We start from the raw sequence: 23,642 nt of genomic DNA on the forward strand, positions 1-23,642 counted from the left end.
CATTCACATCTCACAATGTACCAGTTGTACCACAGTCTCAGTCTGCAATATCAACATCTAATATACCAGTGTCTGTTGCGGTACCACTCACACCTTTTCCTAAACCTGTTTGGACAATGCAGGCTGCCCCTCTCACTGCTTCGCATGCAACACAGTCCATGACACCACAGGATGACCGTTTACTGGGAAGTATTCCTGTATCATGTGAATTACCTGCGACTTCTCAGCTTACAGTGCCATCTCCAGCTGTATTTAGTACAAGCTCACCCGACTTTATTCACATATCACAACCAAATCTTTATCATCCCCATGGTGCAGTAGCATTCTCCGCATCTCAGACTCCGATTCCAACGAGATTTGAAACAACAGCGTCTGTCGCAGTGCCACCCGCACCCACGCCTGCATACGGTATTCCATCTCAGACTATACTACACAGTGCAGTATATACACCAGTATCTGAGGCTGTGCCACCAACAAGTGACTCATTGACCCCACTGATAGATGCAATGCAGTTGCCAAAGGTAGAATTGATGCCTTTTAATGGAAACCCTCTGCAGTACCACCCATTTATGAGATCATTTGAAAACATGGTAGGACATAAAAATGTTCCTCATGCTGCAAAATTGGCCAGGCTCTTGCAATATTGTCGCGGCGAAGCTTATAATCTTATACAGTGTTGCTGTGTTATGGAACCAGAACAGGGATATGCCACGGCTTTAAAGTTATTGAAAGAAAGGTACGGAGACAGTTACACTATTTCCCAGGCCTGGATACAGAAAATCATGAATAGGGGACCGGTGACGGATAATGTAGCTTTACGTCACTTTGCTGATGAGTTGAGATGCTGTTTTGAAACCTTGCGTGCAGTTGGGAGAAAGGAAGACATAAATAGTGGGGACTACCTACTTAAGATTGTACAAAAGCTGCCCCAATATATTAAACCCAGATGGTTGAAGTTGGTACACAGTATCCGGTCTGAAGGAAGAAATCCTGACATAGGGGACTTGGTTAACTTTATCTCTTTAGCAGCAGACGAAAGGAATGACCCTGTTTTTGGCCAACTTCTGTCTACTGGCAGAGAAGGAAGGAACAGACAGATCACTGCCAATTACAGCACAAGTACCGACAGTCCACTGTGTGCCTGCTGTGGTTCACATCACAGTTTATTTAACTGTGAAGACTTCAAAGGTTTGAGAGTACAAGATAGACTAACTTTAGCAAAACAGAAGAATTTATGTTTCAATTGTTTGAGAACAGGACATGTGGCCTTAAGATGTCCAGTGAACCGAGTATGCTCAGTAGAAGGGTGTGAACAGAAGCATACGAAATTTCTACATCTACCCCAGAGAAATGCAAACCAGAATATAGATGAAACGAATACTGAAGAAGTTGCTTGTAATGCCACAGGGGCCGGGGTGGGCAAGCAAAAGATTGCACTTCCCATCATTAGTGTGAAGGTCCGTGGGCAAGGTCAAACCCAATTTGTTGAAACATACGCTCTTTTAGATAGTGGCTCAACTCAAAGTTTCTGTTCAGAAGAGTTAACGAGGTCATTGAACTTGGAATCTACAGGAAAAATTCACAACATTGTTTTAAACACACTTGGTCACCAAAAGAGAGTATTCAGTAAATCTGTAAACTTGGAGGTGACAAATGCAGATGAAACTTTGATATATGACATGACAGATATATTGACTAGGCCCAAGCTAAATATAGGCACTGATAATATTGTTACTCAGGAAGAGTTGGACAACTGGCAACATTTGAAGGACATAAAGTTACCAGAAGTAGACATTGACCAAGTGCACATTCTTATCGGACAAGACATGCCAGAATTACTCAAACCAAGAGAGATCCGAGAAGGAAAGACAGGTATGCCATATGCAGTGAGAACAGCACTGGGATGGACAATCAACGGTCCAATTGGAGAAAGGTCAAGAGAAAATGTTGGAAGTTATTTTGTGAACACTTCCAATGAACTCCAGGACCAGATCAAGAACTTGTGGAAGCTAGATGGACATGATGAAGATTTTTCAGCTATGTCTGTCAATGACAAGAAGGTTATGACTATCTGGGAAAATTCATTACACTATGATGAAGAAGAAAAACATTACAGCATGGACATTCCATTCCAAGGGCAGCCACTAAATCTCCCAGATAACTGGCCTGTGGCAAATTTCCGTTTACAGTGCCTCAAAAGAAGGTTACAGAAAGACAAGTGGCTCCAAGAAAAGTATGTTGAAAGTATGGTAGAACTACGAGACAAAGGTTATGCAGAAGAGGTGAAAGAGGTCAGTAGAGATGATGGTTATGTTTGGTATCTGCCCCACCATCCAGTATTACACGCCAGAAAACCAGATAAAGTACGTATTGTTTACGACTGTGCAGCCAAGCACAAAGGCATTTCCCTGAATGATGCAATATATCAAGGCCCAGACTTAACAAACAAACTGATTGGAGTTTTACTGCGTTTTAGGCATCACCCCGTTGCTTTCATGGCTGATATTGAAGGAATGTTTTTACAAGTTAAGGTGAATGAGAATCATCGTGACGTGCTTCGATTCTTGTGGTGGAAGGATGATGATATGAACAAACCAGTTCAAGTTTATAGAATGACAAGGCATTTGTTTGGAGGGGTATGGAGTCCAAGTTGTGCATCATTTGCCCTACGGCGTACTGCGCTGGACAATTCCTTGAATTTCACCTCTCAGGCTATAGAAACCGTATTGCGGAATTTTTATGTTGATGACTGTCTCAAATCAGTACCTGATACGCAGCATGCGATTCAGTTAGTTAAAGAATTGCGAGAATTATTGGCACTTGGAGGGTTCAAGCTTACGAAGTGGATAAGCAATTCACGGGAACTCCAACACTCTATTCCAGAAGCAGAGTGGGCCAAAGGAATCCCAACCTTAGATCTTGAACAAGATGAATTACCTGTGGAGAGAGCATTAGGTGTTTTGTGGGATGTGGAATCTGACAAACTTGGGTTCAATACACTAGTCAAACAGAAACCCATTACCCGCCGAGGACTGTTAAGTGTTGTAAGCTCTGTGTATGATCCCTTGGGATTTGTCAGCCCCTTTATTCAGAAAGCGAAAATGATGTTCCAGATGCTGTGCAAGTTGAAGATCGGCTGGGATGATCCATTACCAGAAGACATAGCTCATCAGTGGAACAAGTGGCAAAATGACTTACCTTTGATCAATGAGATGAAAATTCAGCGATGTTTAGTACCACCAGCATTTGGTACCCCGATTGATATTCAACTTCATCACTTCGCAGATGCATCTGAAAATGGGTATGGTGTCGTTACTTACCTACGTTTGACAAACGGAGAAGGCCACGTACACTGTGCATTTGTCATGAGTAGAGCTAGATTAGCCCCTTGCTCAGCGACCACAATACCCAGATTGGAGTTGTCTGCAGCTGTTATGGCAGTAGATTTAGATGAATTGCTACGGAAGGAATTGGACTTTTCCTTTTCTCCTTCTGTCTTCTGGTCTGATAGCATGATAGTACTGCAATATATTGCAAATGAGGACAAGCGATTTAAGACTTTCGTGGCAAACAGGATTGCTAAGATAAGAGAAGTGACCTCACCAACTCAGTGGAGGCATATAAGTAGCAAATTAAACCCAGCTGATGACGTATCACGTGGTGCGACGCCCCAAGAGTTGGTCAGTAAGGAACAGTGGATTTGTGGTCCCTGTTTTTTGCAGTTTCCTGAGGCGGAATGGCCTAGTTCACCTTACGTAGCAGAAGTAGAAGCTCATGATACTGAAGTAAAACAAGATGTTAGTGTCTACCATGCTGAGATTATGAAAACGGACATACTTGACAAGCTGATGGCAAGATATTCCACTTGGAATGAGCTAAAGAAAGCAGTAGCGTGGATATTAAGAGCAAAGTCTGTACTTAGGAGTAAAGTCTTAAAAAGGGTACAGCAAACGTGTGATTTGCTCTCTGTTGAAGAACTTAATGTGGCTGAAGAAGAGATTGTTAAGTATGTTCAAAGAAACATGACAAGGGAACAGTTTCAGAGCAAAGGTTTCAAAAGACTATCGCCAGAAACCTTACCCAGCGGCATTTGGGTGGTTGGCGGTCGTTTGAAATATTCCAGCCTTGTGGAGACAGCAAAACACCAGTGGATTTTGCCACAAAAGCATCCAGTTGTTTCTTTGATAGTGAGACATTATCATAAATGAAGCAGGGCATACAGGAGTGGAACATGTCCTTTCAGACATCAGACAGCGTTATTGGATTATGAATGGCCGTGCTGCCGTTAAACGAGAGATCTATAGGTGTATGTTGTGCAGAAAGTTAAAGGCCCCGACACTTGAACAACGAATGGCTGATTTGCCGAAGAATCGCACAGAAGCATTTCTACCACCCTTTACTATAGTGGGCGTTGACTTTTTTGGACCATTCTTTGTAAAACGTGCACGTAGTGAAGAAAAGAGGTACGGTTGTCTGTTCACGTGCCTAACATGCAGAGCAATACACATTGAGATATCTCATTCACTAAGCACCGATTCGTTCCTGAATGCTATGCAGAGATTCATTTGCCGACGAGGAGAACCTGAGGAAGTTCGCTCTGATAATGGAACCAATTTCACAGGAGCACATCGTGAACTGAGGGAACATATTAGTAGGTGGAATCAAAACAAGATAACGGACTGTTTGCGTCAAAGGGAAATTAAGTGGGTGTTTAATCCTCCCTGCGCATCACATATGGGAGGGATATGGGAACGGCAAATTAGAACAGTGCGATCAGTTCTCAGCTCATTGTTGGCTCAACAACCGCTCAAGTTGGATGATGAGGCTCTTTGTACTCTAATGTGCATAGTGGAGAATATTGTGAATTCAAGGCCTATCACAAAGCTTTCTGATGATCCCAAAGACCTGTTGCCACTGACGCCTAATCATCTTTTACTGTTGCGTTCAGGACCAGTGTTACCTCCTGGGGAATTCGTGAAACAAGATATGTACCATAGGCGGTGGAAACAGGTTCAGTATATTGCTGACTTATTTTGGCAGCGTTGGCTAAAAGAATATCTGCCTTTGTTACAAGAGCGGCAAAAGTGGTTCAGTGTTAAGCGAAATCTCAAAGTTGGGGATTTGGTATTAGTGAAAGATGAAAGTACTCCGCGTCTGCAATGGCCAATGGGCTTGGTGACAAATACAAGTCCAAGTATGGACGGCTGTGTTCGCTCAGTCCAAGTTAGAACACAACATGGAATCTTCAAGAGACCAGTGACAAAACTTTGTCTTCTGGAAGGTGTAGACTGATGTGACGGAGGTTAAAGTGGTAAAGTCATAGACCTTTTAATTACAACCTAGACATAATATAGTAATCTGGGACTGTAGTTAAATTTATAATATAATTTATGCAATGTGGGTACATGTGCATAAGGGGCCGGTGTAAGAATCGGATAACCGATTTCTTGTTTATTTTGATTAATGTAAACTTAAGCGGCCCATTTGCGTGATCTTTTACGTGAGGAGGCAGGATTACGAAGAAAATTGATTGACACTTCTGCAGCGTGGCTGTTTTGCAGTTTTCATTCAGTAGGAATAGACATTTTTGCGACACTCCTTTGTGCTTTTATGACACTTCAGACACCACATAGTATAATATCGTCAAGTTACATGTAGATGTTCAGTGATTTTGTTAGAGGAAATTCAGCTTTTCAGGATAAAAAGGAATAATTGACATCCACGAAAGCCAGCAATGTGAGTTTTATGATTGCTCTGTTGTATAAGTTAGTTTAACATTCTTAATGCAGTTTAAAATTGTTTGTAACACTCTGTTTTATTTAAGAAGACATATTTATGTTCTTTTTTGGTTTGTTTTCGTTTTAGTCAGAACCATTGGACTACAAGTACTGATGCGTATCTGATGCTGGTTACTGAAATAAACATACAGAATACTTAACCAAGACTTTATTGTTCTCACTTAAGATCCGTGGGATCTTACAGAAGTCATATACTGGCAATCTAACTGTGACCTTGAAATTGACTTTTGACCTACTTTTCACCATGAACTGAACCTTGCAACTTTTCCCCCTCATATCTTCAAAACTGGCAGAGATATGCCCATAGTTACTATTGAACTTGAGGTGATGTCCCTTTTTTGTTTCCCATACGAATGCGCTTCCTGCAGCTGGTGGTACAACACCCGGAAGCGATATCGCTTCTCTGATCCTCTAGTGTGATGTGGCTTACAAATTCCAGTCCCAGTGGTTCCGTTTCCTATTCTGGCGCTCATTTTGGCCAAGGTACTGGTTCCATTCTTATGGATAACGTCGCCTGCTCTGGAAGTGAGACTTCAATCACAGATTGTAAACACAGAGGTTGGATGACACAAACCTGCGATCACTCTGAGGACGCTGGTGTCAGATGTGTCGCAGCAAGACCTGGTGGGTGAACAGACAGATGCTTAATTTACTTATTTAAGCCATGCTACTAAATGGTTTTTAGATTATTTAGGCCTTGGGCCCGAGGGGTATCATAATTGTGTTTTAATGATTTTTGCTTTGGGCGCGATTTATATGTCCCGTTTTGTGTGAATCAGAGCGTTAGCTAATAGGTAATGCTTATATTAAACTTTGCTTATCTTCATTCGCATCAATTCTTTGCAGTTGCAGTAGTAAGATTGGTGGGTGGTGAACGTGTCAGTGAGGGAAGAGTTGAGATCCTCCATAACGGCGAATGGGGCACTGTCTGTGATAACGGCTGGGATGACAACGATGCCCGTGTGGTCTGCAAAATGCTTGGTTACAAGTAAAATCATCATTTTTAAGGACCATTCCCAAAACCCAATCATACTAGCTGGATCGATCTTACTCCTATTCTCGATAAATTGTGTTCAGTTTGTCTGGCACACCCGCTCGTAACTAAAAGTACCAATGATGTTGTTTTGCGAGGGGTCGTGCCAGACAATTAAGCTGATTACATTGCCTGTGCCTTAGCAAGAATCCCCGCTGAGATAGGTCTACCCTGATAGCTTTCATGAGAAAATAAGAAAAAAATATGTATTTTACCACCCAATGACTCCCTATGAAAATGCTATTTATTTAAGAGCGCGTCCATGAGAAAGCCAGACAGATCAGTCAGAAGGCGGCAAGGTGGGGGTCAGCAGATTTTAATAATTTTTGGTGTGGTAAATCATCAACATAAAAGATATTGTGAGCCACTGGCTTTCTTATTTTGGATCATTAGTTTTAGAGATATGGGGGCAGATCTTTTATTGGCAATTTTGCCAAAATATAGCATTTTTTAGCTCTTGAAAAGTTATAATTTTAAATATTCTTTTAAAAAATCATGTACATCATAAGGATTTATTTAGGTAAGCCACATGATAGGTTAAGGAAAGATCTTTAATACCCAGTACAGATTTTTTGAAAAGGCACTGTCATGACCACACAAGGTTGATTCGAATAAGGCATGTTTTCCGTATGCTTGACCCCCTCCCCTTCTTTAAATGCACACAACTTCTTTTTTGCAGGTTGTATCCATATAATTTTGGTATGTGCTGATAGAAAAGGGTTGAAAAATAAATTTTGTAAAATAAAATCTGTGTTAAACCTTGTAAAATAAGAACTATAACAATTTTAAAAAGGGCCTAAAAACGAATATTTTTATACTACTTAAATGCTAAACTGTTTCTTCAACTAAATTAATAAGTCAAAACCATGTATAGGTTTGTGAAAAGCCCTTAAAATAATTATGTTTGCCCTGCAGACGACCTTATGAAGCGAAAATACATTTTTTAAAATTTGTTTATGTTGTAGAAACTAAATGTAAAATAACGATGCTAACTCTGTGACCTATTTTCAACATAGCGGGTACTAGGATTATCACCGGAGCAACTGTGGAGCAAAGCACATCGTCTTCACAGTGTTAAAACATAATACTTTATTAAATTTATGAAGAACATGCACTAGAGATGCTTAGATACATCTCAGAAGGATTGGTGTGCACCAGAATATAACAAGAAATGACCATAGCAGCTGGTCGTCCTTAGAATGTGCATTTTTGGTTGAACCACTTCAGACTGTTGTCAGGCTTGGGTTCCTCAATATATCCATCTCATCGATTTACCTCTGGCTGTTTGTTGTAAGGTAAGTGATCAGTGATGGCATACATATACAAGAATCAGATACACTAAAAACTCAAACCAGTTTAAATAATAAGTTTGAATATTATTCAGTAATATAAAGAATATAAGCACATTTAAAAGACATACTGGTATATTTCATTATTTCAATTCACAGAGTTTTACTTGATTTCTGTTTCATGGTAAACATGTATGCTGAAAAGAATTAACTGTGTAGCTAACTTATGAAGTATATTTTTGCATTAAATTCTAGGGCTTTGTTACATGTGTTATCATAAGACAAACAGTTAAAGACTATACTGAGCTTGAAGACAGCTTCATAAGAAATTTCTTACCCAGAATCAAAAGTTGAAGTTAACTGCCTGTGCTTCAATTTTCAAGACTAACATATTACACAGGGCACTTGTAACTAAAGGTACTTTAGTAAAATCAGGAAAACTTTGCAGTCCATTATGTTGTTCATGTTGCTTTGCAAGGGGGCGTGCCAGACAATTAAGCTGATTACAACGACTGAGCCCGAGTGTGATACTCCGCTGAGATAGATTGATCCTGCTCGATAGTTTCTATTCTGAACACAGTAAGCCTCTGTTGTTGTAAAGCATTTATTGATGTTATGTTTATTTTTCAGATTTTACATCCTAGGCCTGTATGTGAACCTTGACCTGGACAATCTTACAGACAATAATAGAAAAGTCACCTGAAATTGCACAGGCAAATTCATCAGATTCAGATGTGACCACCAACTTTGTAATGCCTGGAACACTTCCACGGAGAAGAAAAAAGGTTTACCTTTTTTTCATTTGTTTCTTTTTCTATCATGAAATTCTGGTAGCTACAATCATGCATATTTGATTTCCTTTTTTACACTTATGCAATATGTTTGATCAGAATATTATTTAGTAATTGTTCTTATACAGCAATTAACATGAGTTTAAAATATGTTAAATACATTTTCTTTTGACAGCCTGTCCTGCCATCTTCAGGTAGACGCAGTAGTGGATATCCTGGCAAACCTCTATTGGACTCAGAGCCACCTTGGGTCAATCCCCCATAACAAATGTGCATCTTAGGCTTGGTAATCTCAATCAGTTTTGTAGGAAAGGAGGATAATTGGCGCCATTGAATTGACAAATATTGACAATTGACAGTTCAGTCACACTAAACTATAGTGGCATGTTGCTTCAAGTTACCACACTTATTCTAAGATTGCTGAATTATCATTACTGTAGGAGACCCTGGATCTCTCAACCAGAAGAAGAAACTTGGGGACCAATCAGTTATAAGATTAAAATCTGTGGAACACTACCCATCACTGTTGTGTTCAGTATATGGAAAAGATGAACGTGATATTGGAACCTTGGAGATTCATAACTTGATTTCACTCCTGTAAAAAGTAACTGCTTTGTTCTTTTACTGTCCAATTGATAATATGAAAATAAAGTACTCCTCCTGTCATTGTATGTTGCTGACTCTGTTTTAATTTTCTTTATAGAAAAAGAATATAGATATCAAGATATCACATGTATTTACAAAGCCTATGAATCATTTGAAAGGAAAAAATTGGATGAAAAATGCAATATAAATCATTTCAAGTGGATTAATTAGTGTTGCACTTGAGAAAACTGATAAAATGAGAAAGTCATTCCCTTTTACCTTTAGAAAAGTCATTTGCAATTTTTTTTCTCTATTGCTCCCTGAAAATAAGGTATATACACAATGCTGATGATACTGGATATGCACTGTAATAACTTATTAAATGGGGGGGGGGGGGGGTGAATAACCTGTCACTAGTAATTTAAATTTATTCAGAAGTTGTATGGCTCTGTTTGAAAAGAATATTATTTGAGCAATCCTGTATTACAGATCTCAAAATAAAAAACCTGCAAAAATGGGCCTCTTGATTATTTTGAGGAATTAGGGTAACTGTATTTTGGGGCAGATTTGATGGCAGCCATTTTGTATTTATAAAAATTGGATAGATTTGCCCTTATCAAAGCATAGTTTGAATTCCTGGCTGTGAGTCTTTGATTAAATTTGATTATTGGAAGGTATTATCTCAAAATGTACTGATATCTTGATTTCGGCCGTTTGGTTTTCTGCTAAAATTGCTAAAGTTTGAGGCACTTTTTCAATATCTTCTGTTGTGTTTAACACACTTTTTGAATTTTGTATGATTAGACCAATATATGCTTAGAATCCCTATAAAATTTTATGGCTGTCAAGCCTGCAAAAAGAGAGATATGAATGCTTGAACATTGCTTGGTAGAAAAGTGAGTTTGGGGGGTGGGGTCATAAAAATGGGCATGGCTCGTTAGTTTGTGGGTTAAACTGAAATTTAGTAACATATTCTCAATGGCAAATGGCTGGTTTAAATAGGTAAATTTTCAATTAATTTTAAAAAGTCATCAGTTTTGACATATTTGCTTATGAAGTGGCTTTATTGACCGAAGCTGAAAATCAAGCCAAAAATGGCCAAAACATAAAATATCATATTATAATTATATCCAATGATTTCTTTTGGGATTGTTGCCTTCAATCTTAATATCTCCTATATATGCAACAATATTATGAATTTGGTTGAAATCTGTTGACCCCCACCTTGCCACCCTCTGACTGGTCCTATCATGGACACACACTTAATATTTGGTAATCATTTCAACTTTTTGTAGTGTATTGTATTTTTGAAAATATCTTGGAAATATTCGAAAATTTGATGATAAAATATTGAGTAAAAAAGAAGAAATAAAAACACAAAAGAAATTAATTTTTATACCCACGGGATTTGGACTCCCACGAAGAAAGGTCCTATTTGTATATGTAGTCGCCATCCCATTATTTTTCACATAATTTGCATTGTGATGTATATTTTGTAACCATTTAATGGTTTGGTTTGATTTTTTTCTGAAAACTCTTAAATATCAAATAATAAAAAATATCAAAATATCAGGGAATCATTGAGTGGTCAAATACACATTTTTATTATTATTTATTTATTTATTTTATTTTATTATTTTATTTTTTTTTTTGCTTATCTGAAACTTTCTGCTATATCTATAATATTCGATAACCATTTTTAAATTGCTTAATAGCAAGATGATTGCTTTTTGTAGCAACCGTGACGCAACTGCAATCCGTGGAGCTTCATTTGGCCAAGGTTCTGGTTCAATTCATATGGACCAAGTGGCGTGTACTGGCAGAGAAAGATCCCTGAAAGACTGTCCCCACGACAAATGGGGAACACATGACTGTGAACATTGGGAAGATGCTGGTGTCAGGTGTTTGCCATAAGAACATATCCCCAAAGCATAATAAGGGTCCACCAGGACAAAATTGCATAATTTGTTTCCTATTACACTGCCTTGAAGTTTTCTAAGTATCATAGAAAAAAAAAGATATAAATCCAAAATTACGATGAATATAAACACTGACATATATAACCTTGCCTCATATCACTGCTTTACCCATACTTAACGCCTGTTTATATGCATATCTTTATTTTTAATCAATTTAAAATGGTAACCAAGAGTTAGTAAAAAATGATTCTCGCCGCAGTTGGCTTATGTATTCAATTATTTCGCTTTTAGACATACTGTAGAGCTCATTGCAAAGTTTTTTTTTTTTTTTTTTTTTTTTTTTTTGTTGTCTTAGGTACCATGTTGTGTACAACTTTTGAAATTATACATATACATGGTTTCACTGCCATCAGTGTCAGGGCCACTGTGAAGCTAATTTGTTAACTATTCAAACCTTTTCACGGGATAGCTTCACAGTGGCCCTGAGGAACAGCAACAATGTTCTGTATCTGTCAATCAAAAAGAACTTCTCTAAAGTGAATCTGCAGTTGAATGTCATTAGTCTAAAATGAAACGTAAAACAGATTTATTTTGCTTTATTTAATTTCATTTTCTAAATAAGGTGTAAAGTGAAAAATAAATAATATTTTAAAAAGAAAAGATATACCAATTTTTTTTTGTATTTTTGCCTATCAAAAAAAAGTACGAAATCAAGATCGAGCTGGCAAAACTGAAATCTGGAACCTAGAGTAGGTTTCACAAAATGACCGCCAAATCCATTAGAGAAATATAATTTATACCATTAAAAACTTTTTTCGTAATACATTTTTTTTTCACTTTTGGGTCACTGTCGGGGGAAGAAATGGGCAAGTATTAGGCAAGATAATACAATCCACTAACCACAAATATCACACTTATTCAAAGAAACAAGTCATTACCCAATGTTTGCGTTTTTATTCAGCTTCTTGATTTTTTTTTAATTTTACCAATTGTACGAACAATGTATAGAGGCTCCAGTTGATTACTACCAACTTCCCAACCCAGTGGTAGCCAACGCACACCATGCCAAGACTGCTATTCGGTGAGTCCTGTCCACCAGTGGTAGATAATTGGGAATAAACTTGTCACCAACTGCCCTCCAAACCTTTAAGTGTCAATTTCTTCTGCCAACACTGAACCTGCTCTCATCTGAGAGCAGTAAACGCCTGTTTATATGCATCTCTTTATTTTTAATAAATTTAAAATGGCTCTCAGATGAGAACAGTATCATTGTTTAGTCATTGACTGCCTGGTGTCCGCTCGGGATATCTGATACACCATCATAATCGTTGAAGACGGACCATTGCGGTGATCACTGTTCTTCTAACGTCACTCCTGCCTAAATAACTGTGGTTGTTCACGTGTCTTCCACCGGAAAACATAAAAACTTTTTTTTATGTCAAGTTGCATAATGTCATTAAACGTTCTATACGAGTAGGGGAATGATCATTTTCTCATCTCTGGGTGGGCCAAATAGGTTGGCCTGACCCAAGCAATCTTGCCAATATCCCTGTTTGGTAATGACGGTGATTTTAATAGAAAAGTCCAGTACAACATTGGTCAAAAAGGTTGCCCCACCCCCATCCCCATGTACTTTTATTTACAAATGATCACCTCAAAGCTGTAAATTGTTAGAAATAGTGCTTTTTTATTCCAGATACCATGTATAACATGATTAATGGTTCAGAAAGTACAAAATAGTTTTGAAAATACACACATTTTATACCTTTTAGTCAATTGTCAATTTTATAACAGGTACCCCGTCAAATCACATGTTTCCCTGTAATTTCCACAGATGAAACGTCTATTAAATTAAAAAAGTCGCCATCAAATGTCTCCAAATTTACACAAAATTAGCATTACTTGCCAGGCGAGAGGTGTGAGCAAGTGTGCAGTCATGATGAAGCCTGGAGTTAACCTCAAAGCCAGTTCTTGAAGATGGAGTGAGATATCAGCTGAGAATGCTACGTTCGGTGATCCCACAGGCACCTGAACCTGGTCATCCATCACTGGAAGGAAGCCGGTTTTGATGTAGAATCAAGTTATTTCTTGTATCCCGTTGATGGTCAAATAAGGGTCCGTATATATGTTGAAAAATGCCTCTTGGAAGGGTTTGCACAGGATAATAAGGTGTTAGATCAGTCCGCATTTGAAGAACATTCCAAGCCCATGGTTTTAGTACATTAATATTGTTCATTTTGGAACAAAGCGTAACTGGGGCATTTTACTGTAAAATTCTCAGCAGAAATTTCACTCCATTTGCAAGAGATGACTTTAGAGATGCTACCGGCTTCACTGTGACAAAGCACTTGCTCTCGGCTGGCAACATTATTAAAATAAAGAAGCCGTGACACCACCCCCTCCCCCCCCCTTCGGTCTCTGAAAAATATATCACACCAATATTCCCCTCTTAAAATTAGAATTTTAATTTGACTAGCTAAATCACAGTTCTAAACCGTACCAAAGGTACTGTTTGCTCTCCAAAACACCGATCCCCACCCCCAGAGGGCGTTCCGTTCCGGACCCCCCCCCTCCAAATAAAATTAGATCCGCCCCTGCCCATAATGTTATGATCATGAGGACACCTTGAGACTTCATGTGCATTCACAGATTAAGAAAAGTGTCATTGTCAAAGAAGGCAATTGTCATTGTCAAATTCGAGAAAGCGAAGTTTCAGTTTTCGGGTAAATGCTCTTTCATGATATTAAACGTTTGAGAACGACTTGTTATCATTGTTGTCTGATCCGTGGTGGGTGCTAGGACCCAATATTCAGATACTGGGCCCTTATTAGCTAGTGAGGACCAGGGCCCTGTTGCACCAACCGGTCGTAAGTGAGGCGTAGCAGTTGCGCCGGCGTAAACCGGGCGCAAAATGCTACGCCCGAGAAAAGCCAGTTGCACCAAACTGGAGTAGTGTTTACGTCGGTCTTAACTTAGTCGTAAATTTACGCCTGCTAGTTAGGTGGAGTAAGTCGTTCGTAGCTCGTTTTCCACTATGGCTAGGCTGTGAGAGTTTGATGACAATTATCGTAGTTAACGTAGATTATGTGGGTTGTTTTTTGTTTATTTCTTACACAAAACTTCCGTCTGTATAGCTTGGTTTTTAAAAAACTAATTTTATACACTACATTACAAATACATTATGTGTGTAGCCATGTACATGTACATGCATGCGTTCAAATTAAATCTTACCACTCATGTCGACACCCCTTAGCGCTCAGCAGTACGGTGTCTTTAATTCTTTTCACAATTTTTGACAAACCATAACTAACCATAGTCATTTTTTATTCACATTTTATATCATTCATATTTTACTATATATAAACATAGAGACGAAAGCTTAAAATATCAACATTTTAAGGCTCATATAATATGTATTAGGTCTCTTGTATTTCTCAATCTCCAAGATGTAAGCTCGATTGAATTAAATGGTACCTCACGGTGTAACCATAGATAAAAAAGGTCATGAAATTGTAGTAAAATTATAAAAAGAAAGCAATGCTGGCTTTTTTTATTATTTTCAGACTCAAATGTTCCAATAACAAATGTGAAAGTGTTCAAATCCATTACTTAGAGAAATACGTACTGCCTCCAACGCGTTTTTTCTCATTTACAACAGCATACTATAATAGCATACATAGCATACTATAATAATATTTTGATTCGGAATATATTGACGATTTTATTGCTATATATCCAAGGCAACAGCAAAGTTAACGTATTTTAACGTTCTTATTTCTAAATCAAAATGGAATAATGTAGCTCATGAATTTCTCCGTCACTGAAATGCTCCTTTTGTGTTTATTTATGTCATCATTCCATTATGACTGCAGCTGAGAACTCCTCATTTGCCCAATTATACCATCCACGTATTGTTGGCCAGTGGCGCAACGGAGCGTTACTCGGGCGTAGTTACGACGATCAGTTTTTGTCTTGGTGCAACGGGCGTAAGCAGGGAGAGTAAACCTGGCGCATGGACGCCAGGCGTTGCGGTTTACGACAGTCGTAGCCGAGTAAATTTACGCCCTGTTGGTGCAACCGGGCCCAGGAGTGTAGCAGGCCGTGGAACGCACTCGTACATGACGTGCTTGTATGTCGAATACAGCCCGGTCGAGTTTATACGTGCTAGCCGTGGTTTAATGCTTAGGGGACTTAGTCAGTATGTTAATTTCCAATATTAATTTAACACTCCTCATCTCAGCAACTTATACACACACAGATAAGGGCATCTATACCAACAACTTGTCGTTCAGGAGAACTTAAATGTTCGTTCCCAATCATTCTCTTAGACCCCATTCCCAGAGATTAGATCGATTCAAACTAGATCGACCTAACTCCCTGGGGGTTCACGCTAAATAGCTGTCAGCCGAGCAGGCACGAAAGTTAATTACCCCCTTACAGCTTGTAGTAGGCGGGACGGACATTTAAGCAGGATTATCTGACAGTAATCTAGTGATACTCCCCACGGGGATAGATCGATCTAAAATCTATGAGAAAGCGCCCTTAAACTCATTGGAGGATAGTGGTCACACGTTTTAACTTCATTTCTATACAGTATTCAAGCTTTATATGCCTCACAAAGCTTTCGGTTTTCGGTCACATCCTGAACATTCTCAATGTATGCTGTTACAAACTATAAAGCTTCAGTGCTGGGTAGAACATGGGATATTTTATGTTCGATATTACTAGACAGCAAGGATGGATTCCATCAGAATATCGGAGGATCATGATAGAAAAGAGGGGACGGGGCATTAATGTCCTCGCGACGTGGTCAAATGTTCAAATGTTCATGAAGCCAAATTAATTATTAATATTTCACGGTGAGAGAAAAATGATCGAAACATTTAAATGGGCCTTTTGTAATGGGGGTATCAATAAACGGATATATTCAGATGAGAACGACAGTCATTGGTTGGTTTGTCGTCTGCCATATGTATCAAGTAAAATAGATTTGCTGATTTGCTTGTCAGTTCAATTAACATATGCATTGCAGTTTGAAAATATGATGACCTAATTTCATATCGTATTTTGTATATAAATAACAGACAACTTGCCTTCATTGCCTGGGTCAAAGTTAGAGAGGTCGTTAACAAACGCATTTCCATTAGTCTTACTGGTAGCTTCATATTTCCCTAAGCATTATACAGGTAGGACTGTATCAATATACATGTGATCTAAATAAATGCTCAGGAGACGAATGTTGCTATGTTAGTTTTGGATATTAGTAGAAGTGTGCAACTTTGGCTTACTAGGTTTTTGGATTTCTGAGTACCTTATAGCTTACAATAGAATGAAAACAGCATTTCTTTTGTTTTATTGGGCAACTTCAACTTACAATAGAGTGTGTCATCAATGAAGACAGCTTTTTTTTGGGGGGGTGGGGGGTGGGGGGCAACTTCTACATACAATAGATCGAGTGTGTCATCAGTGAATCTTATTCATATTTTGGATTTCTGACCACCTTATAAGCGTTATACAGGTATCAATAACTGTTTAAAGAGATTTGACTGTATCAACATACATTTGATCTAAATAAATGCTCAGGAGACGAATTTTGCTATGTTAGTTGTGGATATTAATCCACCAATCCACGAGTTTTGATAATATGATGATAATAGAAAGAATATTGCGTATAAAGTACAGAAAAACAGAAAGCTTCTAATCACTGTCAGAATTATTGTTAGAGAGGTTGTGAACAAATTAAATTTCCATTAGTCTTACTGGATGTTTCATATTTTCCTTAGAGTTATATGCTGGTATCCATTACCATTTAAAGCGGTAGGGCTTCATCAACTCACAGTTGAAATAGGTATATTGATCAATGATGCTAAAATATGCTTAAAGTACACAATAAGTGATAGATATGATACAGTACGAGTCGCCGAGCTGTACGTAAAATATCACTCATGTATTGTCGAGCCGTAGGCGCAGCAGTTTAGATACTGCAGGAGTTCCCACAAAACACTACTTCTCTCCCATCAGTGGCAGATTTAGAGGGGGTCAGGAGGTCCTGACCCCCTGCGGTTTCTGAAAAATACATCACATCAATATCCCTCTCTTAAAATTAGAATTTTGACTAGCTAAATCACAGCGTTATATACTGGTACATGTGTATCCATTACCATTGAAAACATTAGGGCTTCATCAATGCACAGTTGGGCAAATTGATCAATGATGGTCAAAATATACTAAAAATACACAATAATGCTTAGGAGACGTAGTCTGTATGTTAATTTCCGATGTTAATTCAACACTCCTCATGCCAGCAATTTATACACACATTCACATATAACGACATCTATACCAACAACTTGTCTTTCAGGAGGAACTTTAAATGTTTATTCTCAATTATTCTCTTAAATTCATTGGAGGATAGTGGTCATACGTCTTAACTTCATTTCTACGCAATATTCAAGTTAGATATTCCTCACAAAGCTTTGGGTTTTTGGTCACATCCTGGACATCCTCAGTGTATGCTGTTACAAAGTAGAAAGCTTCAATGCTGTGTATAACATGGAGTATTTTATGTTCGATATTACTATAGTGCAAGGATGAATTTCATCAGAATATCGTAGGATTGTGATAGAAAAGAGGGGACGGGGCATTAATGTCCTCGCAACGTGGTCAAATGTTCAATGATGTTAAAACTGCAGATACTCATGAAGCCAAATTAATTATTGATGTTTCACGATGAGAGAAAAATGATCGAAGCATTGAAATAGGCATTTGGTAATGGGGGTATCAATAAACGGATACATTCTGATGAGAACGACAGTCATTGGTTGGTTTGTCGTCTGCCACGTGTGTCACCACGGACGACAAGACACGTACTGGTAGTGTATCAAGTAAAATAGATTTACTGACAAGTTTCATTCCGATCAGACTGCAGTGTAAACAAGGTAAGTTTTATCTTGACGGAAATTTATTTTACCATTACGAGTCTCACTTTTGATTTATGATGAAGATAACTGTTGTGTTATATAAATTACTGTGTACATATTATATGTATTACCTGCTGTACAAAATTTAACAAAAATTAACCATAACCTTATAAGCGTCATCGTAAGTGGCCTTAACGCACATGTTACCTTAAATTCTGTTTAAACTTATCGCACAGGACATACAAATATCATTGCCAATTGAACATTATTCAATGAATTGGTTCCGCATCCAAAGCGTGATTTCCCTAGCTAGGTATACCAATGGTTTTGTGAAAATTGCCACCGTGAAATTTACAGAAGCGAATACATGAATTTTCAAAAAAATCATGGAGTTTAGAAACCAGTTTGGTTGTGCAGTTACAATTAGTGGGGAAATAGACATGGGGAAAGGGGACACAATGGGTTGATTATAAACAGACCGTTTACAAATGTTGGCAAGTAGGATAGCGGTTTTTGATTTAAGTATCAGAATAAGCATATGTAGGAGACTGACGTGGATAAACATGCCCACAACTAGTAGTCAACAGTAACAAATAATTTTCATGGCTGCAATCTTGTTATTTTAGCATCAAAGCCTACATCACTGACTCTGCTCACTGGTTATGGGATTGTTGATGTTCTCCACCCTTGTTCTTGCATTGATGGCTAGTGGCGTCGTTTATTCCACGGATTCCAGTAAGTCAAGGGCTCAATGAGAAAATATTTCTTTTATTTTTAGAACCGGGAATGAAATTGGACAATTGTAGAGCACCAATTGCGCGTATTAACAAGTGTCTGATGCACAGGAATATTTTGAATTAAAATTCATCAATTCCAGTAGACTTATTATTAGATTATGACATGTGATACTGTAAGAATGTTAATAAATCAATGATTAATTTCAATCCATAATAAAATACGTGCATTTCAGAAAGGTGAACTATCCAAACTGATAGAGAATGCCCAACATGTAATTGCCTTTGCGAATTTTCTTTTTCAGTCGGGTGCAATCCTAACCCTTGCGAACATGGTGGGACATGCATACCTAACGATGATCCTGCATCCGCGTTCAAATACTGGTGCGAATGTCCCTCTTACGCTTCCGGATACAGGTGCAACATAGGTAAGTGGTCCCACTTAAAGCCTCGGTCACAACCGGACGCACGAATTTCAGGATCGTACTTCTCCTGCGATTTTTGGGTGTTGCGGAGGCCGTGGAGGTAGTTGAGGTAGCGGAAAGTCTGCCTTGCGAGAGGCAAGGGCCACATGAGATGTCTTTTCACGCAGGGACGCTAATTGCAAGGAGCGATGGCCGTGGAAATTGTACTCATTTCCTGAGTTTGTCTTTTTTTATATAATTTTTATTCAGCGATAATGTAAACTGTGTACAGAACAGAGATAATTCAATAATCGCTATTTTAGTTGTACTTATACACACACACACACACACACACACACACACACACACACACGCATTTCTATCATATTACACAAATAGGTTTCACTGGTCATAGCTAGACAATCTTTGTGTATTTTAACACCGTTTTGATTGAAAAGCAAACACTGACACAATATTAGTTATACATCTTGATTTGAGTCTTCAATTACTTTCAGTAACACAGACTTAAGTTCTGGTTTGAGAGTTAATTTAGAATTTTCTCTACCACTTCTGAATATGAAAAATTTAGTATGAAGCAAAATTAAGTTTTTAACATTATTCTTACTACCAAAAATAAATTCAAAAGACACAATTTTTATAACAAAACCTGTAGTTTGTCTTAACCAATGTTCAACTTCAGTCCAAAATGTTTTCACTAATTCACAGTCAACAAAAAGATGCTTTATAGTTTCACAGTAACAATACAGAAAACTGCAGCAGGTATTCTCTACCATATGACATTTAAACAGCAAGTCTTTGGTGCCCAAGATTCTGTGAATTATTCTATAGTTGAATCATTTCAACCTTACTTCTTTAACTTTAATCAAGGCATTTTTGTATGTTTGTTGTCATTCTATTTTACTACCCAGGTCTTGTTCCCATTTTTGTTCACATTTCGGCATTTGTCCTAGTCCTTTTATGTATATGTTATATATTCTTCGACAACCTTTTTTATCTTTACATGCCGTAGTGTTTGGATTGTACTTGGGACTTGTGGTAATGGCAGCATAACATTTGCACTTAGATGTCTAAGCACAGGATAAGCACCAAAGATTGCTTCTTTTAAACCATAATGTAGGGTAAAAGGTATCCGAATTCCCATGTCACCAACAAGATATTCTAATAAAAAAAAAAAAATCTCTCACTACTGACTAAATCTTTGATAATATGGAAACCTTGTCAAACATATTATTATCGTACATTCTTCTGTTATCTGATAATAGAGCAGAATTATACCATATTGGAGCTCTCAAAAGTTTAGCTTTGCTATTGTTTGCCATTTTTTCTGAGAATTCTGAAAAATATACAAGAATTTCTTTCCAAAACAGATTGCCTTTTTGAGATCATTCGTGTGTGTGTATTTGTCCAAACTGAGTCAATCTGCGAATATCCAATCCAGTGGCTTCAGAAAATAGTTTACTCGTGACTTTATCATTGGTTATCAGTCTGCGTATCCATATAAGTTTTAAGGCTCTTACAAAGGACTTAAAGTTTGTCATGCCACAACCACCCTGATTATAATTCTGAATGAGTGTTTTGCGGGCTACTTTTCAACTTTACCATGCCAAATAAATTTAAATAACAAACTTTCTAAATTTTGGAGCCTCTCTTTACTAGGGCTCGGGAGTGAAAGCAGCAGGTGTGTTATTTTGGGATAAGTAAAGACTTCGCAACTGTAATTTTACCTAAAGTAGTAATATTTCTTTTTCCCCACTGATTAATTTCAGATTCTATTTGCTGAAGCTTGGTGGTGTAATTCAACTCTTCCATTTGATTTAAATCAGAAGTAAAAATTATACCTAATATATTGAATGGATCACATGTCCATTTAAGATTATCATTTTTACACATTATCTCTTTACTGTTGGCCTTTGATCCAATCCATATAGCTTTGTTTTACTTACGTTAGGCTTAAGACCAGAATACTTAGAGCACTGCAATAGTAAGACAAGTGCACTCTTTAAGCTTTTTTTAGAACCATCTAGAAAAAGCACAGTTTCGTCTGCGTACTGAGACAATTTGACTTTTACCCTTCCCAAATTTATTCTTTTTATATTATTGTTTTGTCTTATAAGAATAGCCAAGATCTCTACACATAAGTTAAAAATATAAGGTGAGGCAGGGTCCCCCTGTCTACAGCCTCTACCAATCTTAAAGAAATTGGAAAAGATACCATGTTGTTTCACACATAGTTCAGGATTATTATATAAAATGCTGATCCATTTATTTAGGTCGTCACCAAAATAAAAGAATAAAGTCCCAAGATATGCTATCGAAAGCTTTAAGAAAATCGACCAAAAATATCATTCCTGGAATTTTTTTATCTTTTGTAATTTGTAAAATATCGTAAACAATTCTGGTATTTTCTCCGATATATCTGTCCTTTAAAAATCCAGTTTGATTTTCATGTATGAGTAAATGTAAAACTTTTCTAACTTGTTAGAAATATAAACTAAGAGAATCTTATATGAAACATTCAAAAGAGATATTGGTCCCCAACTTTCCAGAAATTCCCTTGGTTTATCCCCTTTCGGTAAAATAGATAGTATACCCCTTGTTTTTGAGTAATAGATAGTTGGCCTATGACGAACCCATAATTGTATGACCTCAAAAGAAAAGTTCCTATATCCTTCCAAAAAAATTTTAAAAATTCGACTGAGAAAACATCGGGACCGGGTGACTTATTGTTTTTCCTGAGTTTGTCTTGCTTCCTGTGTACGCGTAACACACTCACCATTTACGGAGGGAATGCAACGCACGGCAATAGTAGTGCTCTTTTACGTCAGTTTTACTTCACACTTGCCTCAACGTTTATGGTGAAGTACTGACGGCGTACGTCAGGTTTGCTTCCTGTTCTCCTCTTCTTTCTTCTCCCTCCCTTTTTTTCTACTATGTAAGCTTCTTTCTCTTGCCATTTGGAGGCATATCAGACACTAAATTGAGCAAAAATTTGAAAATTTTGAAAATTGTTATACACGTTACACAGTCGACGTTCATTGTAAAGACACGAGCGTGCGTCGTGAGCACGCCTTTTATTCAGTACACCAGGCGTGGGGGTGACGCACGTGCGACGCATTCCCGGCTTGCTCTCGACTTTGTTCGTTAGTTGTGAGAACGTGTGCCTTACTCAACACGCAAAGGGCACTTGATCCTTCATTGCTTGCGACGTGCGCCTTGCACAACGCGCGTCTCTCTTGTTAACTCCGTGCGAGGGGAGCAAGTTACGCTTGCGGCCTCGCTGTTCGCAGGCTATTCGTGGCATATTTTGGACATGTCCAACATCCTCCGTTCGTGCTTACGGGCTGTCTGTGAACTCGAAATTGCGTAAGAAGGACTTGCGTGGGACGTGAGATTCTGCGCACCTGTGGCCGAGGTTTTAAGTTTGCATGCCTGGCGACTGCTTAAAGACTGTGTACTTTGGAGGTATTAGTTGTATATTGTTTTGCAGCAAAATATCAGAACACAGTTAGGGAGTTATGGGGGAGGAAATTATATATATATATCTTACTCCTCACCCTCGCTTTATATATTTTGAAAAGATGCTCAAATGTCCATCGTGCGCAAAAACATTCTCCAGAAAGGACAACTTGGATAGACACGTAATGAGTGTACACCAGGCGAAAGCTGAGCTTAATCTGCAGGCGGGTAGTGAGTGTGGACCCCATTTACTGCCATGGTGACTGGAAAATCGAATTTCGTGAAACGATTGATTGCACACTCCCATACGTTGTGCCATAAGTATATGGATGACACAACAGTTTCTGAGATCCTTAGACAATTCGATGAAAGCAAATTACAGGAGATCGCTGACTCAGCATTGGACTGGTCTAGGACAAACAACATGCAATTAAACAGGAAAAAAACCAAACAAATGGCCATATCATTTAAACGCAAGAATGCAGATATCCCTAAGCTCGTTATTGACAAAACAGATATTGAATTTGTAGAATCATTTAAATTGCTTGGAGTGCATGTCTCTAATGACCTCACATGGAAGGTACATGTAGACAAAATCACTAAAAAAGCAAGCAAAATGATTTATTTCCTACAGCACCTTAAGCGTACAGGCCTTACAACTGATGACCTTGTAATTTATTACCAGACGGTCA

General features: G+C 38.1%; 1 protein-coding gene and 1 long non-coding RNA gene across 2 annotated transcripts in view; both read left to right on the forward strand.

Annotated features, from left to right (window-relative positions):
* The window catches only part of LOC106176926 (scavenger receptor cysteine-rich domain-containing protein DMBT1-like), a 35,519-nt gene extending 24,109 nt beyond the window's left edge, over positions 1–11,410 (forward strand). The window contains exons 11-13 of the mRNA XM_087011510.1: positions 6,238–6,422; positions 6,645–6,786; positions 11,233–11,410. Coding sequence (XP_086867636.1) covers positions 6,238–6,422; positions 6,645–6,786; positions 11,233–11,410 — 505 coding nt within the window. The remainder of the gene's footprint in view (positions 1–6,237; positions 6,423–6,644; positions 6,787–11,232) is intronic.
* Positions 8,520–9,582, forward strand: LOC147762715 (uncharacterized). The gene is made up of 2 exons (XR_015334173.1): positions 8,520–8,905; positions 9,087–9,582. It is a non-coding gene; the product is annotated as an uncharacterized LOC147762715 (long non-coding RNA).
* Positions 11,411–23,642: the final 12,232 nt, after the last annotated feature.

This window comes from Lingula anatina, chromosome 4 (genome assembly GCF_051362555.1).
Source record: "Lingula anatina isolate TDL-2025a chromosome 4, LinAna3.0, whole genome shotgun sequence".
In the NCBI taxonomy this organism is placed as follows: Eukaryota; Metazoa; Brachiopoda; class Lingulata; order Lingulida; family Lingulidae; genus Lingula; species Lingula anatina.